The sequence below is a fragment of the Pseudoliparis swirei genome, chromosome 18, assembly GCF_029220125.1.
Source record: "Pseudoliparis swirei isolate HS2019 ecotype Mariana Trench chromosome 18, NWPU_hadal_v1, whole genome shotgun sequence".
In the NCBI taxonomy this organism is placed as follows: domain Eukaryota; kingdom Metazoa; phylum Chordata; class Actinopteri; order Perciformes; family Liparidae; genus Pseudoliparis; species Pseudoliparis swirei.
Genome location: NC_079405.1, coordinates 12,988,068 through 13,009,839, shown reverse-complemented (window position 1 = coordinate 13,009,839; position 21,772 = coordinate 12,988,068). Strand labels below are relative to the sequence as shown.

General features: G+C 41.6%; 2 protein-coding genes across 2 annotated transcripts in view; both read left to right on the top strand.

Moving 5' to 3' along the window:
- Positions 1-2,029: 2,029 nt before the first annotated feature.
- Positions 2,030-8,920, top strand: tnfrsf1b (tumor necrosis factor receptor superfamily, member 1B). The gene is made up of 9 exons (XM_056437400.1): positions 2,030-2,162; positions 3,485-3,590; positions 5,017-5,142; positions 5,265-5,423; positions 6,322-6,415; positions 6,510-6,802; positions 6,908-6,994; positions 7,088-7,146; positions 7,244-8,920. Exons 1-9 carry the CDS (start codon positions 2,112-2,114, stop codon positions 7,772-7,774), a joined length of 1,506 nt encoding a protein of 501 aa, XP_056293375.1. The 5' UTR covers positions 2,030-2,111; the 3' UTR covers positions 7,775-8,920.
- A 2,322-nt stretch (positions 8,921-11,242) lies between these two features.
- The window catches only part of trim62.1 (tripartite motif containing 62, tandem duplicate 1), a 28,972-nt gene continuing 18,442 nt past the window's right edge, over positions 11,243-21,772 (top strand). Inside the window, exon 1 of the mRNA XM_056438277.1 lies at positions 11,243-11,770. Coding sequence (XP_056294252.1) covers positions 11,363-11,770 — 408 coding nt within the window. The 5' untranslated portion in view covers positions 11,243-11,362. The remainder of the gene's footprint in view (positions 11,771-21,772) is intronic.

Sequence of the window (21,772 nt, the reverse complement as noted above, 5' to 3'; positions counted from 1 at the left end):
TGAAGTTGAACAGGATGCACTATGTTGTTGTTGCTCAGAGCTGTGTGCTGAGTTCTGGAAGGCAGATTACCATGTCAGCTTTGTGTGAGATGAGGCTTTGTGATAACAAATTAGATTTTTACCACAAACAGTTGTGAATGTAAACGTTGCTTCTGAAACTCATGTCATCCTCATCATCATCATATCTTCAAATACTCTTTTTGCTCTGCTCCTCCTTTTCTTTGGTCAGCTACCATGAGTTGCAGTTTTTACATTGAAACTACAACATCTAGTGAGAGCTCAATAATCCAACACTGAAGACTTAGCAGTGATCAGAAGATAACATAGATATTACTTGTATATAAACCATTTACTTCACTGGTAGATACTCCGCACATAACAGCCATAATTGAATGTTTCTACCTTCAGACTGCCTTTGGTTACCATTTCAAAGTGTATAAATTGAACAGGATTTGAAACTTGCTTACTTGAGACCAATACCACACCCTGAGAACATCATGCCTGCATTTACTGTTTCCAGTTCAGTAGAGCTATCATCAGACTGATGCGAAAAATCTGCACCATGCAAAACAAATTCAAGGATGTGACTTCAGCAAAAAATAATGTTCAGTTTTAAGTCTATCATATAAAAATCGAAGCCAATATGCTGTGCTTTTTGGAATTACTCAGCAGCAGCGTACAGTATACAAGATCAGTGAACCTGAAAGGAGGCCAAATAAAAAAAGGTTTCCCCTTCTGCTGGTCACGTGTTATGCTGTAGCCGCCAACCCAGTTAAACACTGAAGGTATGTCAAGAAATCACCTCAGAAGTGCACGATGAAAGCAATGTAGTAGAACAGACAACACATAGCATGATCACAGTGGATAACCGGCCTCCTCCTGGTGCACTTGAGGACCAGCGAAAGGGTGAGAATGTGGCCAGGGGAACTTTATTGAGAAATGTCAACGTCTCACACAGAAACAAACAGCGAGGCAAAAGGGCATTAAACGAGGCAGCCAGTAGTCGAGAACAATAAAGTTACGCTTCGTGCCTTTGACTTTATTCTCACATGTCAATGGGGAGTTCACAGAGTAAAGTTGTAGCTGATTTAGGCTTCAGTGCCTTGCTCATTGACGCTGCAGTACTAGTGCAAATACTAGTAGTCATGAGAGGGAACTTAACTTTGGCCTCTAGTCAAAAGATGAGTTGTGTAATCACGCTTGTTGAATGGAAAAAACTTTATTCTGTAACGATCAGCTACAATATCCTGCCACAGTGTAGAAACCCAAAAGCACAGACGTAAACATGTCCCATTACTAAAACAATTGCTATTACAGTTGATGCTGCACACCAAGCTGGGTTGTGTTGAACTCCACTGCCTCTGAACAAGAAGAGAGAATTCAGTGTTCCGTTTCAGAATGTGTGGGTTCCGTCCTCGGTTCCAGAATGTCCGGGTTTTGTAAAGTCTGTCTTACATTCTGGGATGTATGTGTTCCGTTCCGGAATGTCATGGTTCTGTTCCAGAATGTCTGTGTTCTGGAATGTCCGTGTTCTAAAAATGTCCGGGTTCTGGATTGCCCATGTTCCCCATTCCAGAATGTCAGATTTCCAGAATACCTGGGTTCCGGAGGGTCGGGGTTCCGAAATGTATGGGTTCTGGGTTCCATTCTGAAATGTCAGAATAACGGTTCCAGAATTTCCGGGTTCTGGAATGTCTGTGTTCCATTCCGGAATGTCATGGTTCTATTCCAGAATGACCAGGTTCCAGAATGTCTGGGTTCCGGATTGTCCATGTTTCCTTTTCCAGAATGTCAGATTTCCGAAATACCTGTGTTCCGGAGGGTCTGGGTTCTGTAATTTCTGGGTTCCGGGTTCCAGAATGTTTGGGTTCTGGAATGTAGAGTATGCGTGCTCAAACCCCATCCAAACTCTGTCAAACTTCATAATGCTGATTCAATAATCAGAGAGTGTAGGTTTGAGCCTGCCTGCTCATTTACTTCCTTCAAACTCTCGACTCACTTGAAGGAAATTGTTGCAGTTCGCTCAGACTGCTGGCCCGCCTTTCTAAAATGATCAGTGCACACGCTGTCGGCTGTTTCCTCGGCAGTATACGATTTGCTTTAAAGAGGCAATGAAGGACATACTTTTACTGCTGGTTCTGCTCAATGCTCAAACTCTTAAGGTAGGTTTTGTGTCTGTCTGTAAGTCTGTCTTGCATATTTCGCGTTTATCAGGGAGTCTGGACAGATCGGATATCACTCCACATTCTTCTCTCAACTAGCATACAGGATACTTCTTCAGCACCAAATGAATTGTCAGATTCAATTTTGCTTCCTTGGGTTCATTCAAGGAGGTGTAAAGTTAAACAGGCATAGTAATTTTAAAAAATCCCAATTATATGTAAAACAATGTTAATGCAATAATTCTTAAATTAATGCGTTTTATCGTTTAAAGACGTTTCTAGTCTGACTTACTTTACATTTGTTTTCTGTATCCATGCCAATTGTGTCAGGTGTGTGGCATTGTTACAGTAGAGCATCTGACTGGTGAACCTGAATGCATATTTGGTTTCAATTGCTTGGCATCTGAAGCAGTTTCAGACTAAATATGTCATTGTTAAGACACGAGCAACACACCTTTCTTCTGTTGTCTGGCATCCTAGTGGCACGCAGCCAGGAGGAAGGGTAAAACAACAGAATGATCTTTACAGTAATTAATAATGGAGCTTCACAGAGTATATCTTTGTCATCACATCCCGTGCTACGAGTGGTCACACCGCAGAATAAGTCACTTCTGTGCCGAGGGCTTCCAGCTTGCCACCTCTATTTCCTGTTGGACGAGAAATACATTGCTTCAGTCAGCATATTCTAACTTCTGCATGTCAGTGGAGGACACAGAGACTTTCAACTCGTATGCACAGGACAGGTGTGTGAGCAACTGGGCGCTGTGTTGTGTCCTTTTCTGAACACCAATGCTGTAGTTCTAGCGGCTCTATTCCTGATATGTTGGTATGTGTGAGGGCGAGATTGTAGCTCAATGGATGCATGTGTGCAGTGCTCTAAGCTTGAATATTTCAAAGGGCTCCACAGAGAGGAAGAGCTACTGTAGAGGTGAAATACAACCTCTCTAAATTCAGAACAATGGCTGCCTGTTTGCCATGCCTGTGGCTCAACCCGAGAGCATTACCAAGAGGGAAACGGTGGGTGCAGGTGTGGGTGGTCTGGCACTACTTTAAGCTGCTTTTTAATTGATTCTGTTTAACTGTTATCACCCAATGACTTAATTGCTGATATGTTAATTACTACCAGGCTGATATGAAAGAAAGATGCAAATATTTAAGATGTTTCAACATGACTAGTTACGTGGAAACTCAAAGCCCCCCAGTGGCCTTTATTTATGCAGCTTTGTTTTAGAACATTACAAGAAAAGAATGAAATGTTCTTCGCTCTCTTCATCTGAACACCACTATATGAGTTGCTCTTATGTCTTGTCTCTTTCCAATAGGTCTGCTCTCAGCCCTATCAGGCAGATCTAGATGGAAACTGTCTAAACTCAACAACAGAGTACCTGTTGGACGGTTCAAACCTGTGCTGCAAGAAATGCCCCCCTGGTAAGTTAAACATAGCAAGAACTTCAATTTATAAAGTTTTTAAACTGACTATTACCAAAGCTCAGGTCCATATTATACTGAAAGAGAAAGCTATTTGACGACAGAGGCTGTGAAACAGTGAAAAGCCTGGGTGGAAGTTCAACACCTAAAGCGGCTTAAGACATTCATCAATTTCCTTGTTTCATCCTCATAGATGAAGCAAGTTTATTGTATACATTAGTCACTTGAGTAAAATAAGTAGATAATAATAATAATATAAGAATAATTATAATAATTAAAGTAGAGCAAGACCGAAAAATGGTCGGGCCAATAAATTTCACACAGTATCAGTATGTAACGTGATAATTTATGAGAAATTGCAATACATAAATAATATGAAATTTCATGAAAAATAGTTTCATTTAAACATAAAATGTTTAAGTGTCAATTGTCCCATGCAGTGTAGCTTACTAAGCCTCATCCCTCCTAGTTACTGTTGCTACGTCCTAAGATTTCAGAAAAGCAGCTTATAATTACCGTCAAGCAATCGTTGATTTTATCGTCTAAAATCACGATTTTATCAGCCAACTAGACAATTGAGCTAATTTTAGCTCCATTAGTGGGTTGCCATGTTTTCTTATTATTTGTTAGATGTTTGAAATACATCTATTCAATCTAATCATTTTGATCTAACATAATTCGGCTTGTTAGTATTCTCAAACAGAATGTTTTACTTATAATTCTAGAGAAAGGCCTTTAGGATGTGGACTAAGCAATGTGATCGGCAATTGTAACGCTACCTTGGGGAGAATGTTGTTGTGATTGCTGGAGTGTAAACTTAAAATCCAATGGAGCAGGACAATGCCGTTAAAATGACCCTCATAGCCTCCAAGAACAACTTCTGTATAGTGCTAACCGTGAACAGTGCTTTTTTTGTTATATAAAAAAATAAACTGTAACCCCACAAATAAGGAAAATACAATTATAGCTTTTGATGCACAACAAGCGTTTCGGCTTTGCAGCATTGCAACGGTGCAGCTCAGGAGGAGCAGGAATCTAGACACATTGTCCAATGTATCCACATCGTAGACACATTCTCTGAATGAGTTTCCACAATCTTCTCGTAAAGATTTGGGCCATAAAAACTGATGATGTACTCAAGCTGTCATTTGATCTCATGTGGCTAAGTAAATTGTTTTGCATCCCATTACCACAACACTATTTTAGACGTGAATATGTAAGGATATGTATGGATCAAACCAAAATAACAGCATGGTACTGTGATGCACAATGACAACGTATGAGGAATAATCTGAACTGTACCTTTTAATCTTTACATTGTTCATCTAGTGATGGAAATGTTGGAGTGACACTGTTTGTGTGCTGTTATAAAAGTATTTTAAAGTAACTAACAAGAGGCTTTTCCTTCATGTATACATTCGAACAGGACAGCGGCTGACACAAGAATGCTCTGAAACTACGGACACCGTGTGTGAACAATGCTCAACGGGCCAGTACGTGGAGAGCTGGAACTACGTTCGCAACTGCTTCACCTGTTACAAATGCAAAAAGGGTCAGTAGCTGCACTGTTAAGAATGCAATTAAAAAAAATATGTATTGTTTGGCTTTATTTTTCAACACATACAGTAATTGTTCCTATAAGCAAAAAATGACATATGTTCTACATACTACCAGCCAAAGGTCTGCAGGATGCTCGGAGCTGCTCCTCTACTGCAAGGTCAAAGTGCGTTTGCCAACCTGGGATGTATTGCATCATGGAATTTGGTGACCCGTTCTGCACAGAATGTAGAAAGTACAAGCAATGCAGACTCGGTTCTGGAGTGTCCGTGCCAGGTACAGCGAAACCTATTTCCTCACCTTTGTTTGTGTGTTTACCATCAAATATAATTTTTTGTAATTTAGACATAAATGCTTTACAGGACTGTCTCAGAAAATTAGAATATTGTGATGAAGTTCTTTATTTTCTGTAATGCAATTCAAAAAACAAAAATGTCATGCATTCTGGATTCATTACAAATCAACTGAAATATTGCAAGCCTTTTATTCTTTTAATATTGCTGATTATGGCTTACAGCTTAAGAAAACTCAAATATCCTATCTCTAAATATTAGAATATCATGAAAAAGTATACTAGTAGGGTATTAAACAAATCACTTGAATTGTCTAATTAACTCGAAACACCTGCAAGGGTTTCCTGAGCCTTGACAAACACTCAGCTGTTATAAATCTTTTTTTTACTTGGTCTGAGGAAATATTAAAATTTTATGAGATAGGATTTTAGAGTTTTCTTAAGCTGTAAAAAATAATCAGCAATATTAAAAGAATAAAAGGCTTGCAATATTTCAGTTGATTTGTAATGAATCCAGAATTCATGACATTTTTTTTTTTTTTATTGCATTACAGAAAATAAAGAACTTTATCACAATATTCTAATTTTCTGAGACAGTCCTGTATATGATATCATTTATATTCAAGAGTTTGGACTCCTGTTTCATGGGTCAACAAGACAAAGTTTCATTGGCTATCAATCCACCGAAGTTTTCTTTATATTGTAACAACTATATCATATCCATCATGCTATTGGTTGCTTACATCTGTCTCTTTACATCTATGTCAACCAAATATACTGTCGAACTTGTGACATACAGTATGCATCATTACGTTTAAATGAAATGGGATGTCTGGTAGTGAAATATCTGTAAATAGCAACATGTTTGGATGTCGTCCTCAGGGACAGTCAACAAAGATGTGAGGTGTGGACGGTGCCCGAGCGGGACGTTCTCTGACACAGTCTCCTCCACGGGCCCTTGTCTGCCCCACACTAAGTGAGTGAAGCATATATTCACATCTGTACACAGCTGTTTGAAGCTCAGATCTTTGAAGCTCAGAGCTTTGATCTCTCACTTTGTTTCTCCCCAGCTGTCATGGGAGGGTGGTTGTCAGAAATGGCAACGTTACCTCAGACACCATGTGTGGCCCTGAGGCTTTTAGAGCCACATTGTCGCCTCAAGCCTTCACACAGGGGCCTCACGCTGAGCTTGTGTTCACGATGACAAGCACAGTGATGAGTACAGTCTCAGTAACCTCAGACTCCACGGCGCCACGTAAAATGAAAGACACCACACTGTCTATTAGCGCGTCTTTTTCAGAGGCATTGTTCAACTCTTCCACAAAAACCCCACCACCAAGCACAGTGCCTGACCATACACTGGGTAGGGTAACCCATTCTGTCATTGTGAGAAAACGTTGAGGTCTGATTAATGTGTCATCTCTCCCCTTCTGCCTCCGGGTTGTGTCTCTGTTTACCTCTTTCTTAGCTCCAGTCATTGCCGGTGTCATTGGGTTGTCACTTGTTTTCATCGTAATCATTCTGCTGTTCTATTGTAAAGCAATCTGGAAGAAAGGTAACTGCATTCTGCAGGAAAATAATATTGTAAAACGGGTATTCTTGTTTTCACTCCCTTTAACTAAACGTTCACATTGCTTTTTTTGCACAGAAGCAGCAAGATTTAATTCTAAAGTAGATGCAAATGGAAATTGTGAAAGTGGTGATAAAGTGAGTCTTCTGCATTGTCTTTTTCTTCACAAACTTTTAAATATAGTTGTATCCATACAGAATACTGGGATTCAATGTTTGTGTCTTTCTACTGCAGATCAATCCGGATTATTTGGGGGAAACCCAGCAGAATTATATTACAGTAGCCTCACCAGAACAACAGTGTCTGCTGCAGAGAGGAGAAGAAGCCTGCAGTGACCACAGTCAGTCCAGGAGCAACACTGACACTTTGACCCGAACAGGCACTTCCAGCAGCCAAGAGTCCTTCGGCCCTTTGCAATCCACCGTAGCTCTTCACAATCCACACTCTGCCCTGTCAGGGCCCATGACTTTACTTTCCAGTACAGAGACTGTCACCCCGCAGCCCAGCCTCCCCACACAGTCCTCCTCTCAACCCTCCAGCCCACAGGTCATGACCCCTGTGACCACCAGCCCACACGTCAACGTCAACATCACTTTCCACATTAAAAACAGGTCTTGTGGGACGCCGTCTGTCACGCCCACAGACGCAATGCAAGTTGACTCTCTCTCGTTTGGAGAGGAAGAGGAGTCATTTAGCATCCCGCATCAAGAAGCTGGCAAACAATCACTGATGTCAGTGCAGGAGAGTGAAAGCTGCAGTGTATGAAGAGTCACCTGTGTGAAACACTGATTCAATTTAATTCAGTTTATTTTGTATAGCCCAAAATCCCAAATCCCGAATTTTCCTCAGAGGGCTTTACAATATGAACACATACGACATCCCTGTCCCAGGACCTCACATCGGATCAGCAACAACTTTCACGGGGGAAAAAAGGAAGAAACCTTCAGGAGGGCAACAGAGGAGGATCCCTCTCCCCAGATGGACAGCAATATAGATGTCATGTGTACAGAATCAACAGTGTTACAGAGTTACAACCCAATGAATATGACAGAAATTATGAATGATGATAGTAGGCTTGATCCAGATTTCCACAATCCATGTAAACAGAAGGAGGTAGGGATGAAGGGATGAAGGGATGAGGGGCATCAGCAGGAGGCAAAGCAAAGGAGGCGAGGCCCAGGCCAGGGGCATAATGCAGGAAGCAGGGGCAAGGAGTCAAGGGGCAGGAGCCAAGACCAGCTCCAGACACAGCCAGGTCCAACAGGACAGTCTTACGTCTACTCTTAAATGAAGTGACTGCCTCCTGGATTGAAAGTGGAAGCTGGTTCCATAAAAGAGGAGCTTGATAACTGAAGGCTCTGGCTCCCATCTTACTTTTTAGGACTCTAAGAACCACAAGTAGCCCCGCATTTAATGGGCGCAGCTCTCTAGTGGGGCAATATGGTACGACACGCTCCTTAAGATATGATGGTGCATCACCAATCAAGGCTTTGTAGGTTAGGAGAAGAATATTAAATGTGATTCTTGATTTTATGGGTAGCCAGTCCAGAGCAGCTAGTGCAGGAGGAATGTGATCTCTTTTCTTAGTTTTAGTGAGAATACGAGCTGCAGCATTCTGGATCAACTGAAGAGATTTAAGAGACGTATTAGAGCTGTCTGATAATAAGGAGTTACAGTAATCTAGTCTAGAAGTAACAAACGCATGAACAGTTTTTCTGCATTGCTTTGAGACAAGATGTGCCTCATTTGTGTCAGGATGCAACATTGCAAACAATCTGACTTGCAACCTGATGCACTTCATAGCATGAGGACAACGAGACAACCTTAACCCCTAATTCTGTTTCCATGTCATAGCCATCAATGTTCAGTGTGTTTATATATGTATATACAGTAAATAAAGATGTAAATATATCTTTCCGTAAGCGATGTACTGCAAATACAAGTAGTAGTAGTCACCATAACTTACATGTCAACAAGAGAATACAATTTCAGCCTGTCCCCCAACGTATTCCATATTAGAATGTATCCCATAATGGCGGTACAATTTACAGTATTTATATTGTTCATAAAAGTTAATGAGGAAGTGTAAATAATTTAATAAATTAAGTAAGTTCAATGTACTTATCACAAGTACAAAGTCATTAGGCAGCTGGAAGGCTGTCAGTTTTACATTATTATTGTATTAGAATACTAATACACTGAAGCATCAGTGTAATCAACATGTGTATGTTGTAGCTGGTCATTATTAAGCTAATATGAACTTGTGGCTAATTTTATTACATATTTAAATGTATTCTACTTTTTTTATAGCTCATACAATATATTGTAGCCAACATAATAATAGACAAAGTAACTACATCTTTACAAAATTGTCGTGAGAGATAAATGGCAATGTACAATATTGCAGTAGTAAAATGCAAATGTGTACCTGTTAAATATACACGTTACAACACTGATTGTAGTTTAGTTATTGTCAGTGACTTCACATAAAGATGGGGGTCTCAGAAGAGACAGATCAAACAAAAGAGCTCGGCCAAGATTAAAGATTTTACAACACACAACATTGATTCTCTCAAAACTCTCATGAAGCCGCCACCTGTCCTGGGAACAATACGGTGTTTCGCCTGACACCTGCTGGATAAAGGTGGACACTTGCAGCCCGTGAAAGCCGGCTCATAAACGCATATCAGTGAACACTGACAGTCCATTTTTAGAGCAACTTCTACACTTATTTTATTTGTTTAAAAGTCAAACAGTTTCTTGTACAAATGCAGTTACAGTTCGTTGTTTTTTTTACCGTGTTTATTTGCTGTAATCAAGGTAGCAAAGCAGCGATGCTAAGCGGGAGGTGAGGAAGTCTGAGCCACTCCATTGTTACAGGGACTTACACTATATATTGTCATTTACTACGCCTCGTATTCACTAATAAAATCGCTCATATTCTTTGAATACATATAAATATCGTACTATTCCATTTTGTAACGTATTTATCGATGAACCGCTGCAATCTCGCACATATTATGTTTGATAACCCCCCCATCGATCAATAGAGTTGGTTGCGTCTGTTGCCGCTGTGTGCTGCTCTCCTTCCTGAAAGACACTCGCATAGGTCTCGCAGATGTCGCTTGGAAGAGGTCGGTGAGTTGAGGATGTTTTCTCCAATTCTAATTTTCCATTTATGAATGTATTTCTTTGCGTTGACCAATGTAAATACCTTCACCTCTCATCTGTATCCTCCATTTTTGATATGTAGCTTATTAAATTAGTTTAGCCACATCTTGTGTCTCATCCTCCCGTTGTAGTGTCGTGGTCCTGGTTGGGTATGTTTACAAATACAACCAATTAAAATATCCTTTATGCTAAGTTACAACACAAGTGTTGGCTCGACAGTTTGTTTCAACGCTAGATGCTAAGAAGTACAACAACAAAAGCTCAGTCTGGGCTGTTGAATATCTCGTCATATGGGAATTTAAAAGGAAGCTTCCTAACAACGGGGTGGGAGGAAGACAACAGCGGATATGCCACCGCTGCAGGTGTTTACCTGTTTCCTTGTTGGTTGGTGCAGACAGTTTACTAAGGAAATAAAAAAAGAGAGGGGAAAGGGATGTAGCAAGGTGGAGAAGTATTTTAATAAAAGTATAAACATGGGGTTTCCTCAGGTAAGGAGGGAGCTAATAAAGTAAAAACAAGGATGCATTGCTCTCTTGAGAAAGCTAAATATAATTACATTACAATTGAGTGAATTGTTTCCGTCAGGAAGTAAGAGGTTACATTCTGGTACTTATGATATTAGATTAATCGGAATAAAAGTGCTTCCAAATAGGGCTACAACTTTTTTCGTTATCCGTTAATCTGCTGATTGTTTTCTTAAGACATGAATCGTTTGGTCTGAACAATTTGTGTTTTGTTCATCCAACGGACCACAAACGGTCCAAAAGAAAACCAGCACATCTTAAAATGTGAGAAGATGCAACCTGTGCATAGGTTGTCATTTTTGCTGAAGTGACAGCCAGCGTTGACAGCCCACTGAAATCACCAGGAGAAAAATGATATGTTCAACCAGCTCTAATTGAAGACTGTTGTTAATGTTTAACCAAGAGAATCTGCCCTTAATTATCATTTGTTTGTTATAAATACATCAGCCTCTGTACTAGGTGAGTCATTTAACATTAATGACCCCTTTTCTTTTTTCTTGTGCCATATTTCAACAGAGAGAATAAAGGTGAAGATTCCTGAAGATCTTGTCAACTTCTCTCCTAAATCCCACAGGCAGTAAACCGCTCGTCTGAAGATTAAACCAAGTACACTCAGCCCCGGAGCATTGCCCCTGTAGATGCCTCTCAGTCTTTGCAAATGGCTTGCTGCTTGAAGGACGAGCTCCTCTGTTCCATCTGCCTCAGTATCTACCAGGACCCCGTCAGCTTTGGCTGCGAGCACTACTTCTGCAGAAATTGCATCACCGAGCACTGGAGCAGACAGGAGCTTCACGGAGCGCGGGACTGTCCTGAGTGCCGGAGGACCTTCACCGATCCCCACCTCTCGCCGAGTCTCAAGTTGTCCAACATTGTGGAGCGCTACTCGGCCTTCCCGCTAGACGCCATCCTCAACGCTCAGAGGAGCTGCTACCCCTGCAAGGACCACGAGAAGGTCAAACTCTTCTGCCTCACCGACAAAAGTCTGGTGTGCTTCTTCTGCGACGAGCCGGCGCTACACGAGCAGCACCAAGTAACAACTATCGACGAGGCTTACGAGGAGATACAGGTCAGTTATAGCTATAACTTTATCAAAACCCTCGCGCGCTCCCGATCGAATGTGTTTACCGTGAACATCAGTCTATAGGGGCAGACATGTGAGAGTCGGCTGAGTTGACCCAGAGATTCAACTCGGGGGACGGGGACGCCGCTCGGTGGTGAGGATCCCCTCGTGGACCTCTCACTCTGCGGCCCTCGCCGGGCGCATCGTCTCCGTTGCGGTGCGCGGCGATTGAAACGTCTGATAGTTCTCGCAGATGTTACGTCATCTGATCGGCCGTTTTGAGAACGCCGATCAAAACCGATAATGGGAATATCGGCCGATATGGATCGGCGCCGATCAGATCGGTGCATCCCTAGTTATAGCGCTCACACTATTGACAGCTCATTAGCAAGGATGAGGCTGACATGTTCTTAAAACCCATCAGCACTCAAAGCCACATTCAGGCAGTTTCACTCATTTGCCCCGTGGGAGCTGCCCAGACAGTTCATCCTCAATCCTCTACTTCGTCAGAGCAGCTCCACTTTAGCAGTTTGGGGATGTTGTGCTTTGCCCAGGAGTACTTTGGCTTAAATAGCTGCTAATTTAAAAAAAAATGTACATGGTAAATAAATGTAAAACCCTTTATATATTTTGAAATGTACAACAACTAATGCAACACTGACGATATAGATGCACTGCACTTGATAGTATTAGAGTGTCTTATAGTTCTGAGTGTTTTCGATGTGTACATCAGAAGTATTGTGTCTCAGTGAAGGGATTTTAAGTGCACAGGCAGATGTAGAGTGTGTTGAAATGAAAAACTAATCCCATGAAGTTCAGATCAATAATATGTTTCATGACAGTGACTTTCTAGATGTGAGCTCCCTTATAAAACATATGTTAATGTGTCATATGTGTTGACACTAAGTCATATTTTCCACATTAACAGGAACAGTTCAGTGTTTGCTTTTCTGTCTGTGTTTGAATAATTCCAATCCCACAGAGCCAAAATCCAATAACTATGAAACAAAGCTCCTAATCCTTTTCCTCCTTTGCTCCAGGATGCAAAGCAACACTTTTCACAATGTAATGTCTCTCTCCTTCCTTAAGTCTGCTGCTACCAATATGTTGAGATCTGCTCAATGTAACGTAAAAAAAACCATTTGGTTTCCAGTCTTCTTGGCAGACAACAAGGTGAACGTTATGATAAGGAACAGACCAACATGTTGATCGTTAACACTCAGTTATGTAGTTCTGAAGGATTATACTCTCCAGTTGCAGCACACTCAGGTCACATTGGACGTCACACTAACATAATCTGTGCTTTCGTTTCACAGTTTGGGAGATTCGTAACATTGAGTTTATTGCTATTCTATCATTTTTGCCGTAGGTCTACATTTTTTGAAATGCCACAGACACGGTAACTTTGAGTGTTACTTTAAAGGCCATCTTGCTGCAGACTATCAATGAGATTGACTATTCATTACACTCACCTCTTCCACCCGCCTGGAAGTGTATATTTGAGACTGGGAAGCTCAATTATCTTTCACTGCTCTGAATTGGTGAGCAGTTTCACGTGGAGACTGCAGCTGAATCATTAACTCAATTTGATGCAGAGTAGTGAGAAATAATTGATGGACATGTTGTCATTTTTTTAACGACACTGTGAGAGATTCTGACGCCTGGTGTCGGTCTGATTGACAGCAGTTGAAAAAACAAAGACAAAAGTTTAGCAAACTGGATGAAGAATTAGATTCAACTCATCTTTCTTTGTCAGAGTGAAAGCAAATGTTGAGTTTTATGGTTATGCAAAAATATGGATGCGACTAAGTGCCTATATACATGTGTTACTGCAGCTTGCATGTTGACTGAAACTGCAGTTGCAGGACAGATTGTTAGTGCTAGCTTATTAGTGATCAACACTGCTGATGACTCTGGATTCACTTATCTAACAGCAACATTACCGGTAACCATCCCACACACCCGGAATTCCTCTGTTAACTTAGTTATATGTACTGGTACTGCTTTTCTGTATTTGTATATTATCGCATATTGTTTATAACTTATCTTCTCGAGCTATCTGATCAGATCACTGAGGTTTTGTTGTCATATTTCATTGCTGTGCAAACAATTTGAACAATGAATGAAGTCGGAATCTGTTCAGGCATAGTAAAAAAAAAACTCGCAAACAACAATCGGCACATAACTGAGACAAAATGGCAATTCAGTCTTATTTTGAGGCGTGATATCAGTTGCTTTTGAATATTATTGTTTTTTTAGGCATGTTTTAATTGGATTACATCCAATTGACTCAATTGAGGTAGTAGTGAGGGGAGAATTAAAACATAGATGACAAGTACAGTTCATTTAACCCTTGTGTTGCCTTAGGGTCATTTTGACCCGAATCAATATTACACCCTCCCCCCGCCTTTGGGTCATTTTGACCCGATTCAATGTTTCACCCTCCTGTTACCTTTATATTTACTAACATATTTTACCCTTTGGGTTCAATTTGACGCCAGCAATTAAAACCTCCAGAAGATTATTAGAATTAATATTGTTTTCCAAGTTTAAGTGTGAGGCACTTTATGTTTGTTTGTTGACTACCGAAAGAACACCGACATTAAACATTGAATGGGGTCAAATTAATCCTAAGGCGGGGGAAGGGTGTAATATTGGTTCGGGTCAAAATGACCCTAAGGCAACACAAGGGTTAATAGAATACATGTACACATGGTGAGACAGTTCGTGGTCGTAGAGCTACAGTGGCGTCCTTGTGGTTTCTGCTTTGAATGTAATTAACAGCGCTGTGAGCATCAATGCTGTCCTCCTTCATTTCCAATCACGCTCTTGAAGCCTGAGAAAGGTCAAAGCCGTGTAATCTTGGAGTAGAAGTAATTAGTCCCAGCACAAGATGTGTCTCTTCTCTTGGACACCAGCTTGTCCCTCTGCTTGGAGCTCTTTTCAAAGCAGCGTTCTGGCATTTTGTATTCTGGTATTCTGGCAGGAGCTCTGGAGGCTTCCCAGATCTACAATACTGAAAGAGAGTAAGAGCACAGAGAGGCCCCGTCGGAAACAACCCCGTCCCACGGCGAACTTGGCATGCTCTCCTTTCTAGATCAACAAGTGGAGTGGTGTGTTACATAACGTCTCATCATTTCACAGACAAACACAAACATCAGAACAAGGCAACAGATGGTGTTGCAATTATTTTCTGACAATTTTTTTCTTAAACTTTATCAGGAACTTGTCCTTCGTAACTGTGAACGTTGTTCTCTGAATAAGGAGCCCATGTAATTATTACTCTATTTGTCAACTTACAAGTTTACTTATCATTTGTTATTTCTGTCCCAGAGCAGACCGGAGCTTTGTGTCAGATCAAAACAAATGGGCATGCACAAACTTCTCTTTTAGCATGAGGCTCGACGCCGCTTAATTAAAGTGCCAAAACAACATGGTGAGGGTGTGTTAAAATGCAGCCGCAATCAGCTCCAGCGTTTTGACTGCCTGGGCCAGAGGAGTGCATGCCGGGCCAGCTTGTTGACCTCTTTCTAAAAACCTTGGAGTTTGTTGGGTGGGAAAGTTTGTCGATGAGGCGGGGAGAGCGTCGGCGGTTTTGTTCGGGTCAGAGCCAAAGCTTGTTTTCGTGTGTTTTTTTGTGATGAATTTGTTTGACACTTTGGCACATGGGATTTGGGATTGGCGAAAGCTGTCTCTAATTCTATGATGCTTACTCCTCTGCCCCTGTAAGCGTGATATAACTCGTCATCCGCGTGGCTCCAACTCGCTCCCAAAGCGGGGGAGGAGAACTTCTACAATCTGCTTTAAATTGCCAGATACTCTAATAATAATAATAATAATGCATATCATTTACATAGCGCTTTTCAAGGTACTTAAAGACACTTTAAATAACATATTTAAAACATCCTAAAAGCTATACGATTAAATTAACTAAAATTACAATAAAAACAATAAATAAAAACAATAAGAACATACAGGTGGGTTTGGATTTGTGATTTGACTGTCTTGAGTCCTGATTTCATTCAGTGTTGATGTCCATTTCCACGGCAGTTTCTGCTCTTACGTTACGTCATCTTCTCCGCGTCATGCGTGAGAGATGCAGGATGACACAGACATGTCCTCCATCTCCTTGTTAGCAACTCATCTTCCTTCAGAAATCAGAGCACTGATGATTAGTGTGTTTCACAATCTGCGCCACTGCGATGACAACATTTAGTTACAACATCCACAGTACGTAAACGTATGAATAAAGCCAAAGGATCGACCATCATGATTACTTTTTCAGACACAAAAAAACGTAGTCTGTCGTCTTCCAGGACTGTTGTTTGTCGGACAAGTTGTTCACTTTTCTTTTGCTTCTAAATGTCATCACTGTCAAGAAGTCATCTCACAATGTTTATCATTCACGGCTTAAAGGGTACATAAGCTTCAATTTACGGTTGCAACACATTTCAGAGCCAAAGCCTTTTAGATTTGATTTACTCAAACTCCCAAAAGGTTTAGACATACACACTCCTGTGATGTCACGGCACCACTGCTGTCGGCTGTGTTGGGCTGGCCAGTGTCCGCTGACGAGGCCAGCCTTTGGTAGTCTGTGGCAGGCTGTAATCTCCTTAGCGTGGCATGTCGCTCCGCTGACCTCCGGCCCTGAGTCTTGTTGCTGAGTTGAGAGCTTTAGCTCCTGCTGACTTTCATCCTCCTGTAAACGCTGCGGCACCCAATACCGTATCGCACAAACGTGTGTAGCAGACCGCTGCAGGTTGACACACGCACATCTGGCCAACGTTCACGCAACATAATTGCTTGCTTGCTTGATATTTCTTCACGTACAGACATGAAGGTGGGTTGGGGGAGGATTTGTCTGCAGCTTGACATGCTTTCAGGGAGCGGAGTGTTCACGTGGAACTAATGGCCTCTGATTTGGGGTTTTATTCCACCAGTCTTATGGACGGTATTAAACACCATTTAGGCATAATGTTCAAGAGCAAAAAACACTCAAAATAAAAAACAATAAAAAAACAATCAGCCCACTCAATCTCCAGATTCTTAATACGCACCAAGTAGTCTCATCATTTTAATCCTCTGTTAATTTGTTGTGAGGTTATTTTGTCCTGTCGGTCTTGGAACCAGAGAGCAGACTTCTTATCTACTAAGCCACATCTTTCCCCCTGTACGTGCGTTATGTTCTGGGAGGTGATGCCTTTTCATTTAGGCAAAATAGTTAATGGTGATGAGATACCGTCTTAGTCATGTGACACTTGGAGCTCTGGCGCCATCTTAAATAGAGGTTGGCTTGACGCTGTAACCTCGATTGAAGCTGGCTGAAGCTGTGCACTTATTATCTCACCACTGGGACCTAAAGTTGGCTGTCAACTTCTGCGCAGGGCAAAGCAGGCGCCACAGCAGCCTCTGTGCCTTAATTGTGATGATCGAGGCAGCGGGCCGTGTGCAACCACAGGACAGCAGAGCTAGACGGACCCATCCGGCTGTCTACTGGCCGTGTTTTCCGCTCTACTTGACAGCGATGTTTGATCAGACGAGAGAAGAAATAAGACTGCAACCCCTGGTCATCCATGCATATTTTGGGTCTTAACTTTGTTCCACAGACTTTAGACGGTGTCGCAGCGGGCAGCTGTGCAGTAACGCTCGTCTCCGTTCGACTCAGGCCCACGCAGCTGAAGAATTGAATGATTAGCGCTGTTGAGCCGCCCACACAGGCCTGCCACTCAAAGTGTCCAGATGCACCTGTGTGCTGTCCCCCATTAACATATTCTTAAACCTGCTTCTTCCTTCCTGAACGGATAACAAACACGGGGGTTAATCATGAAAACGTCTTGTATTTTTCTTGCCGGTATCGCAGGGTGGTGTTTTGAAAAAGGAAGAATGAGCATCCTTTTGAAGTGTTCCTCTGCTGGTTTTAAAACATGGCTGTCTGTCACTCTCCCAGCCTGCCATCGCCACGCATAGCTGTACCGCTGCAGTAATGAGTCAGACCATTTCAAGGGCACCCACGGCTGCCATCTCCCCTGTGGCTCGCCTCGGACTGCTCTCCTTTCCTCTAGCAGCTCCATCTCACTTACTACCCCCCCCCCCCCCCTCCTCCTCCTCCCTCTCCTGTGTGCTCTCTTCTCTCTCAGAAGTCTTCTTGTTTCGAAGGCATGCGCTTTCTTGAAAGGTAGCCAATTATTTCCCAGGTCTGCCACCCTGCTAATTCCCACCCCCCAACCAACCACACGGAGCGTTTGTCCAGCTCGGTGGTCAGCCAGGGTGGTGCGGCAGAGAGGCTGCGTTCATGCGGAAATGGAGCCATGGGGAGAGACGGAACAGTCATGTTCCACTAGAGGAGTGCTGGCATACTATCCTCATCCAGAGAGAGGCAGCAGCTTGGATTGCACTGAATACTCATTCCACTGATGTTGCTCGAGGCCGGGCTGAGCCGGTCTGCATGTTTACGTCGGCCCATGCTGTCGTTAGATCAGGAGATAAACGGCTGCATAGATCGGTGAAAGTTGAGCTGCATCCATCACTCGAAACATTTTGTCTTGTTTAGATGAGTCGGATGTTGATCAACTGTCGTGCATTATAAATGTGTAGGCAGGCTTTCTACACGGTCGGTTCTGCAGTTTGACGAGTGTCTGACGAGGGCAGGAAAACGTGAACGATGTTTTACAGCCAGAGAATACAGCTCCGTTTCTCAAAGTCATTCATACGTTATGTTTATCTTAACCAAAGTGAAGTAAAATGAGTGATATTATATGACTGTAAAACAGATTTGTATTGGTGGCAGTTTTTGTTGCCATTGTTGTCCTTTCCTTCCTCTCGTCGAATTCATTTCTCTTTGGCCACAATCCCACTTTCCAGAGAGGTTTTTAGTCTCCATATCTTCTCTTTCATTTGTTTACCGTGCTTTTGTTCTTTTGCCACACACATTTATACTGTAGGGGTGATGTAGATTTGAACACACTATAAATTGATGAACGATGGAAAGGGAAAAGTCACTAAGAGTCATACAGCACAGATACCCCCAAAAGGCATTTGTTGTAGAAATGGACTCATAAAACCTCAAAAATAGTAACACCTGAGGAGGTATGTTCTGCATAAGTTTATTTCATTTTCTGAGCGTGCCAGAGAGGGAGAGGAAGGACCCTGGTGGAGAGATTTACTGCACATCTTTGTGGATGAAAGGGAAAGTGCTGTCCTTAAAGTTGTGCAGCTTAAAGTGAGGCTTAACGATGGGGACAGCAGTCTGCACACTGGCTATAAAGATTTTATTAAGTGGCGAAAAAAAAGCAGGCAGAGAAAGATGTTACCTTTTCTCTCTTTGAGGTAGAATAGCCTTTAAAAAGAGGTGATTATAATATAAGAGTTTGAGGAAGATGGCTTTGGGCCAATTTCAGATTTCAGTATAAGAGTTCTCTGCTTTATAGTTTGGTCTATGTCCGTTTGATATTCGGGTCGATGTGAACTGCTGTACCCAGCTGTTGCAGCCATGAGACGATGAGCCCTGCGTTGCTTGATTAGCTGTGGAATTAAGACAGATTACAGCCATTGTTCTCTGGGTTTGGGCAGGACCGGGCCGGGCTGTAATCTCCTGTAATTCCCTGCATCCGTGATTTCCTGCAGATGATTTAATTAGATATGCTGCTGATAGAAGTCCACCTTTTCAGCTTCCAATCAGCCAGACCCAGGTCTGACCCGCTCTGAGATCACAAGTCACTGGGAGGAGGAGAGTGAAGGAGCTTGAAGATGTTTACATGTTAAATACTTCTTTGCTTTAAATAAGAGGGAGATGATGAATACACAGGCAACTGCTCCGTCAGGTTTTAGCTTTGTGATTAGAGTAATGGTTTCAAATTGACCAACATTTCTTTGTTAAACATTTGTGTAATTATCAGAAGGAAAAAAGCTTGTACATAGTCAGTTTGTGTGATTATGTATTAAGGGAAAAACACCTGTTGAAAGTGAATACAGGTTTTCCTTGACTGCCGTGGTTTGGCCTGCACACTGACTGATATCCCCATTAGCTGTTTTAAACACCATTGCTCCTAAATTGCCAGTTAATGTGACGTATGGCCAAATCAAGTTTCTCTGGCCAGGTAATCTTGGAGCTTGTTTATTTCCCACAATGCATTTAGTGTGCATCCAGGGTCAGGCTAATCAGTGGGGAACAGCCAGCTGTGTTGTCTGTCCTCAGCCTGGTGCCTCCACTGGGCATCGCTCCACAGTCTGCACATTAACAGAGGTTTGCTGCTCCAGCAGCTGTTCACAGTTGAAGCATTTATCAGAATCTCATATTGCGGTGATTTACACGAACTGCAGCTGTAGAACAAGTGAGCATTCGTCAAGCATTGACATTGTAAACTGTCAGAAAGTATAGAGGGATGTGGAAAGCTTAAATCAGGAAAAGTCAGAACATTGGTCTAATCAGCACTCTCATATATTGAAGTGACAGGAAACTCCTTTTGAAATACTGGCACGCCTCGCTGCTGGTTTGAAAGCAAAAAGCTGTTTGGTTCATTTGTTTAATTGGCCCGTCTCTCAGAAGTCTTTTTTGCCTCATTCTATCTTTCAATCCCCATATGTTTATGTTTTTCTGAGAATTTTGCTTTTTTTAAACAGCATCCAGAGTGATTAAATCTGAAAACTTTTAAAATGTTGAGCTTTTTTTAATGATGTGATCCTGATTGGGGGCGTTGTTGCGTTGAAGATGTCTGCCGCCTCTAACTCATTTTAATTTGAAATGTCAATCCCACAGTACAGGTGTGGTCATGACCTCATGATCCGGTTGATCTGCACCAGATTTCAACACGGCAACAAAGGAATTACTGCTTGCCTGATTATAAAGTGTTTGACCTGCAATAAAATGTCAACAGGAACAGACAAATATGTAAATGAGAACAGCAACATTGTGAATTTGTCTGCATTTAAAAAGACATTTAGTTGATCACATTGAGCAGGAGACTGACGGGTTTTTATGGGGTCAGATCAGTCTCAATAATTGCAAATGCACACAGAGACACTCGAACATGAAGATTCACTAATGCACACAGAACAATTCACAAATATATTCAATTTACAAATGCAGGCAGAAAGATTCACAAATACATTCCAATGCACACGTAAATAAATTAGGATTTATAAATACCAGGCGATATGAAAGCGCTGCTTTAGGGTTTGCTGACCAAAACAGGAGGAGAAAGAAAAGATGTATCTGTTTTCTTTGGTATAGTTATTTAGTGTGTGGCGAGAGATCCTCCCAAAAACTACCGTAATACACTAGCGGAGACAAACGTTGATGTCACGTTGTTGTGCCATGATATGTGGTAAACGATTAGCATTTTCTCAAGAGGCTGTATTCGCTTCCGTTCCACCATCTTACATATGTCTTTCTAAAAAGCAAAAAATATATCTATACTGTCTATATTTTAAGCTGAATTGGTGTCTGCCGCTGTGCTATGCGTTAGGTTTGAGCAGTGTCACTTTAACAAAGATGAAATGCTCAATTCTTTCTGTCCAGCACAGTAGTAGATCAACAGTACATTCAGCTGGAAGCCCAGTGAAAACAATTCACAGTAGAACATTGAATTGTCTGGCTGAAGTGAAACTGAAATTAGCTTTTAAAAAGTTGTATTACCTTGTCTCTCTATACTGTGGTAGCATTGATTAATAATGTACTCTTTACTCTTTATTTTCTGTATTTTGTTTTCACAGCACACAATACTTTGCTGTGTATATGGCCTTGGGTTGCCTATTATTAGGAGTAAAACAGAGTGTTATTGAATACTGATCTTTATCATATTCAGTATATCAAGTTTTGGAAGGCTGTGTGTGTTGAAACTGGCCAATACTGCACAACACAGACCTGTATTCACTGTAAACGTGTATATATATGTATATATATATATATATATATTTTTTTTTACATAGGCGCTAAAAAGCTTTTTAATTTTCTCAAAACACGACAGTGCGCCTTATAATCCGAAGCGCCGTATATATGGATTAATTCTG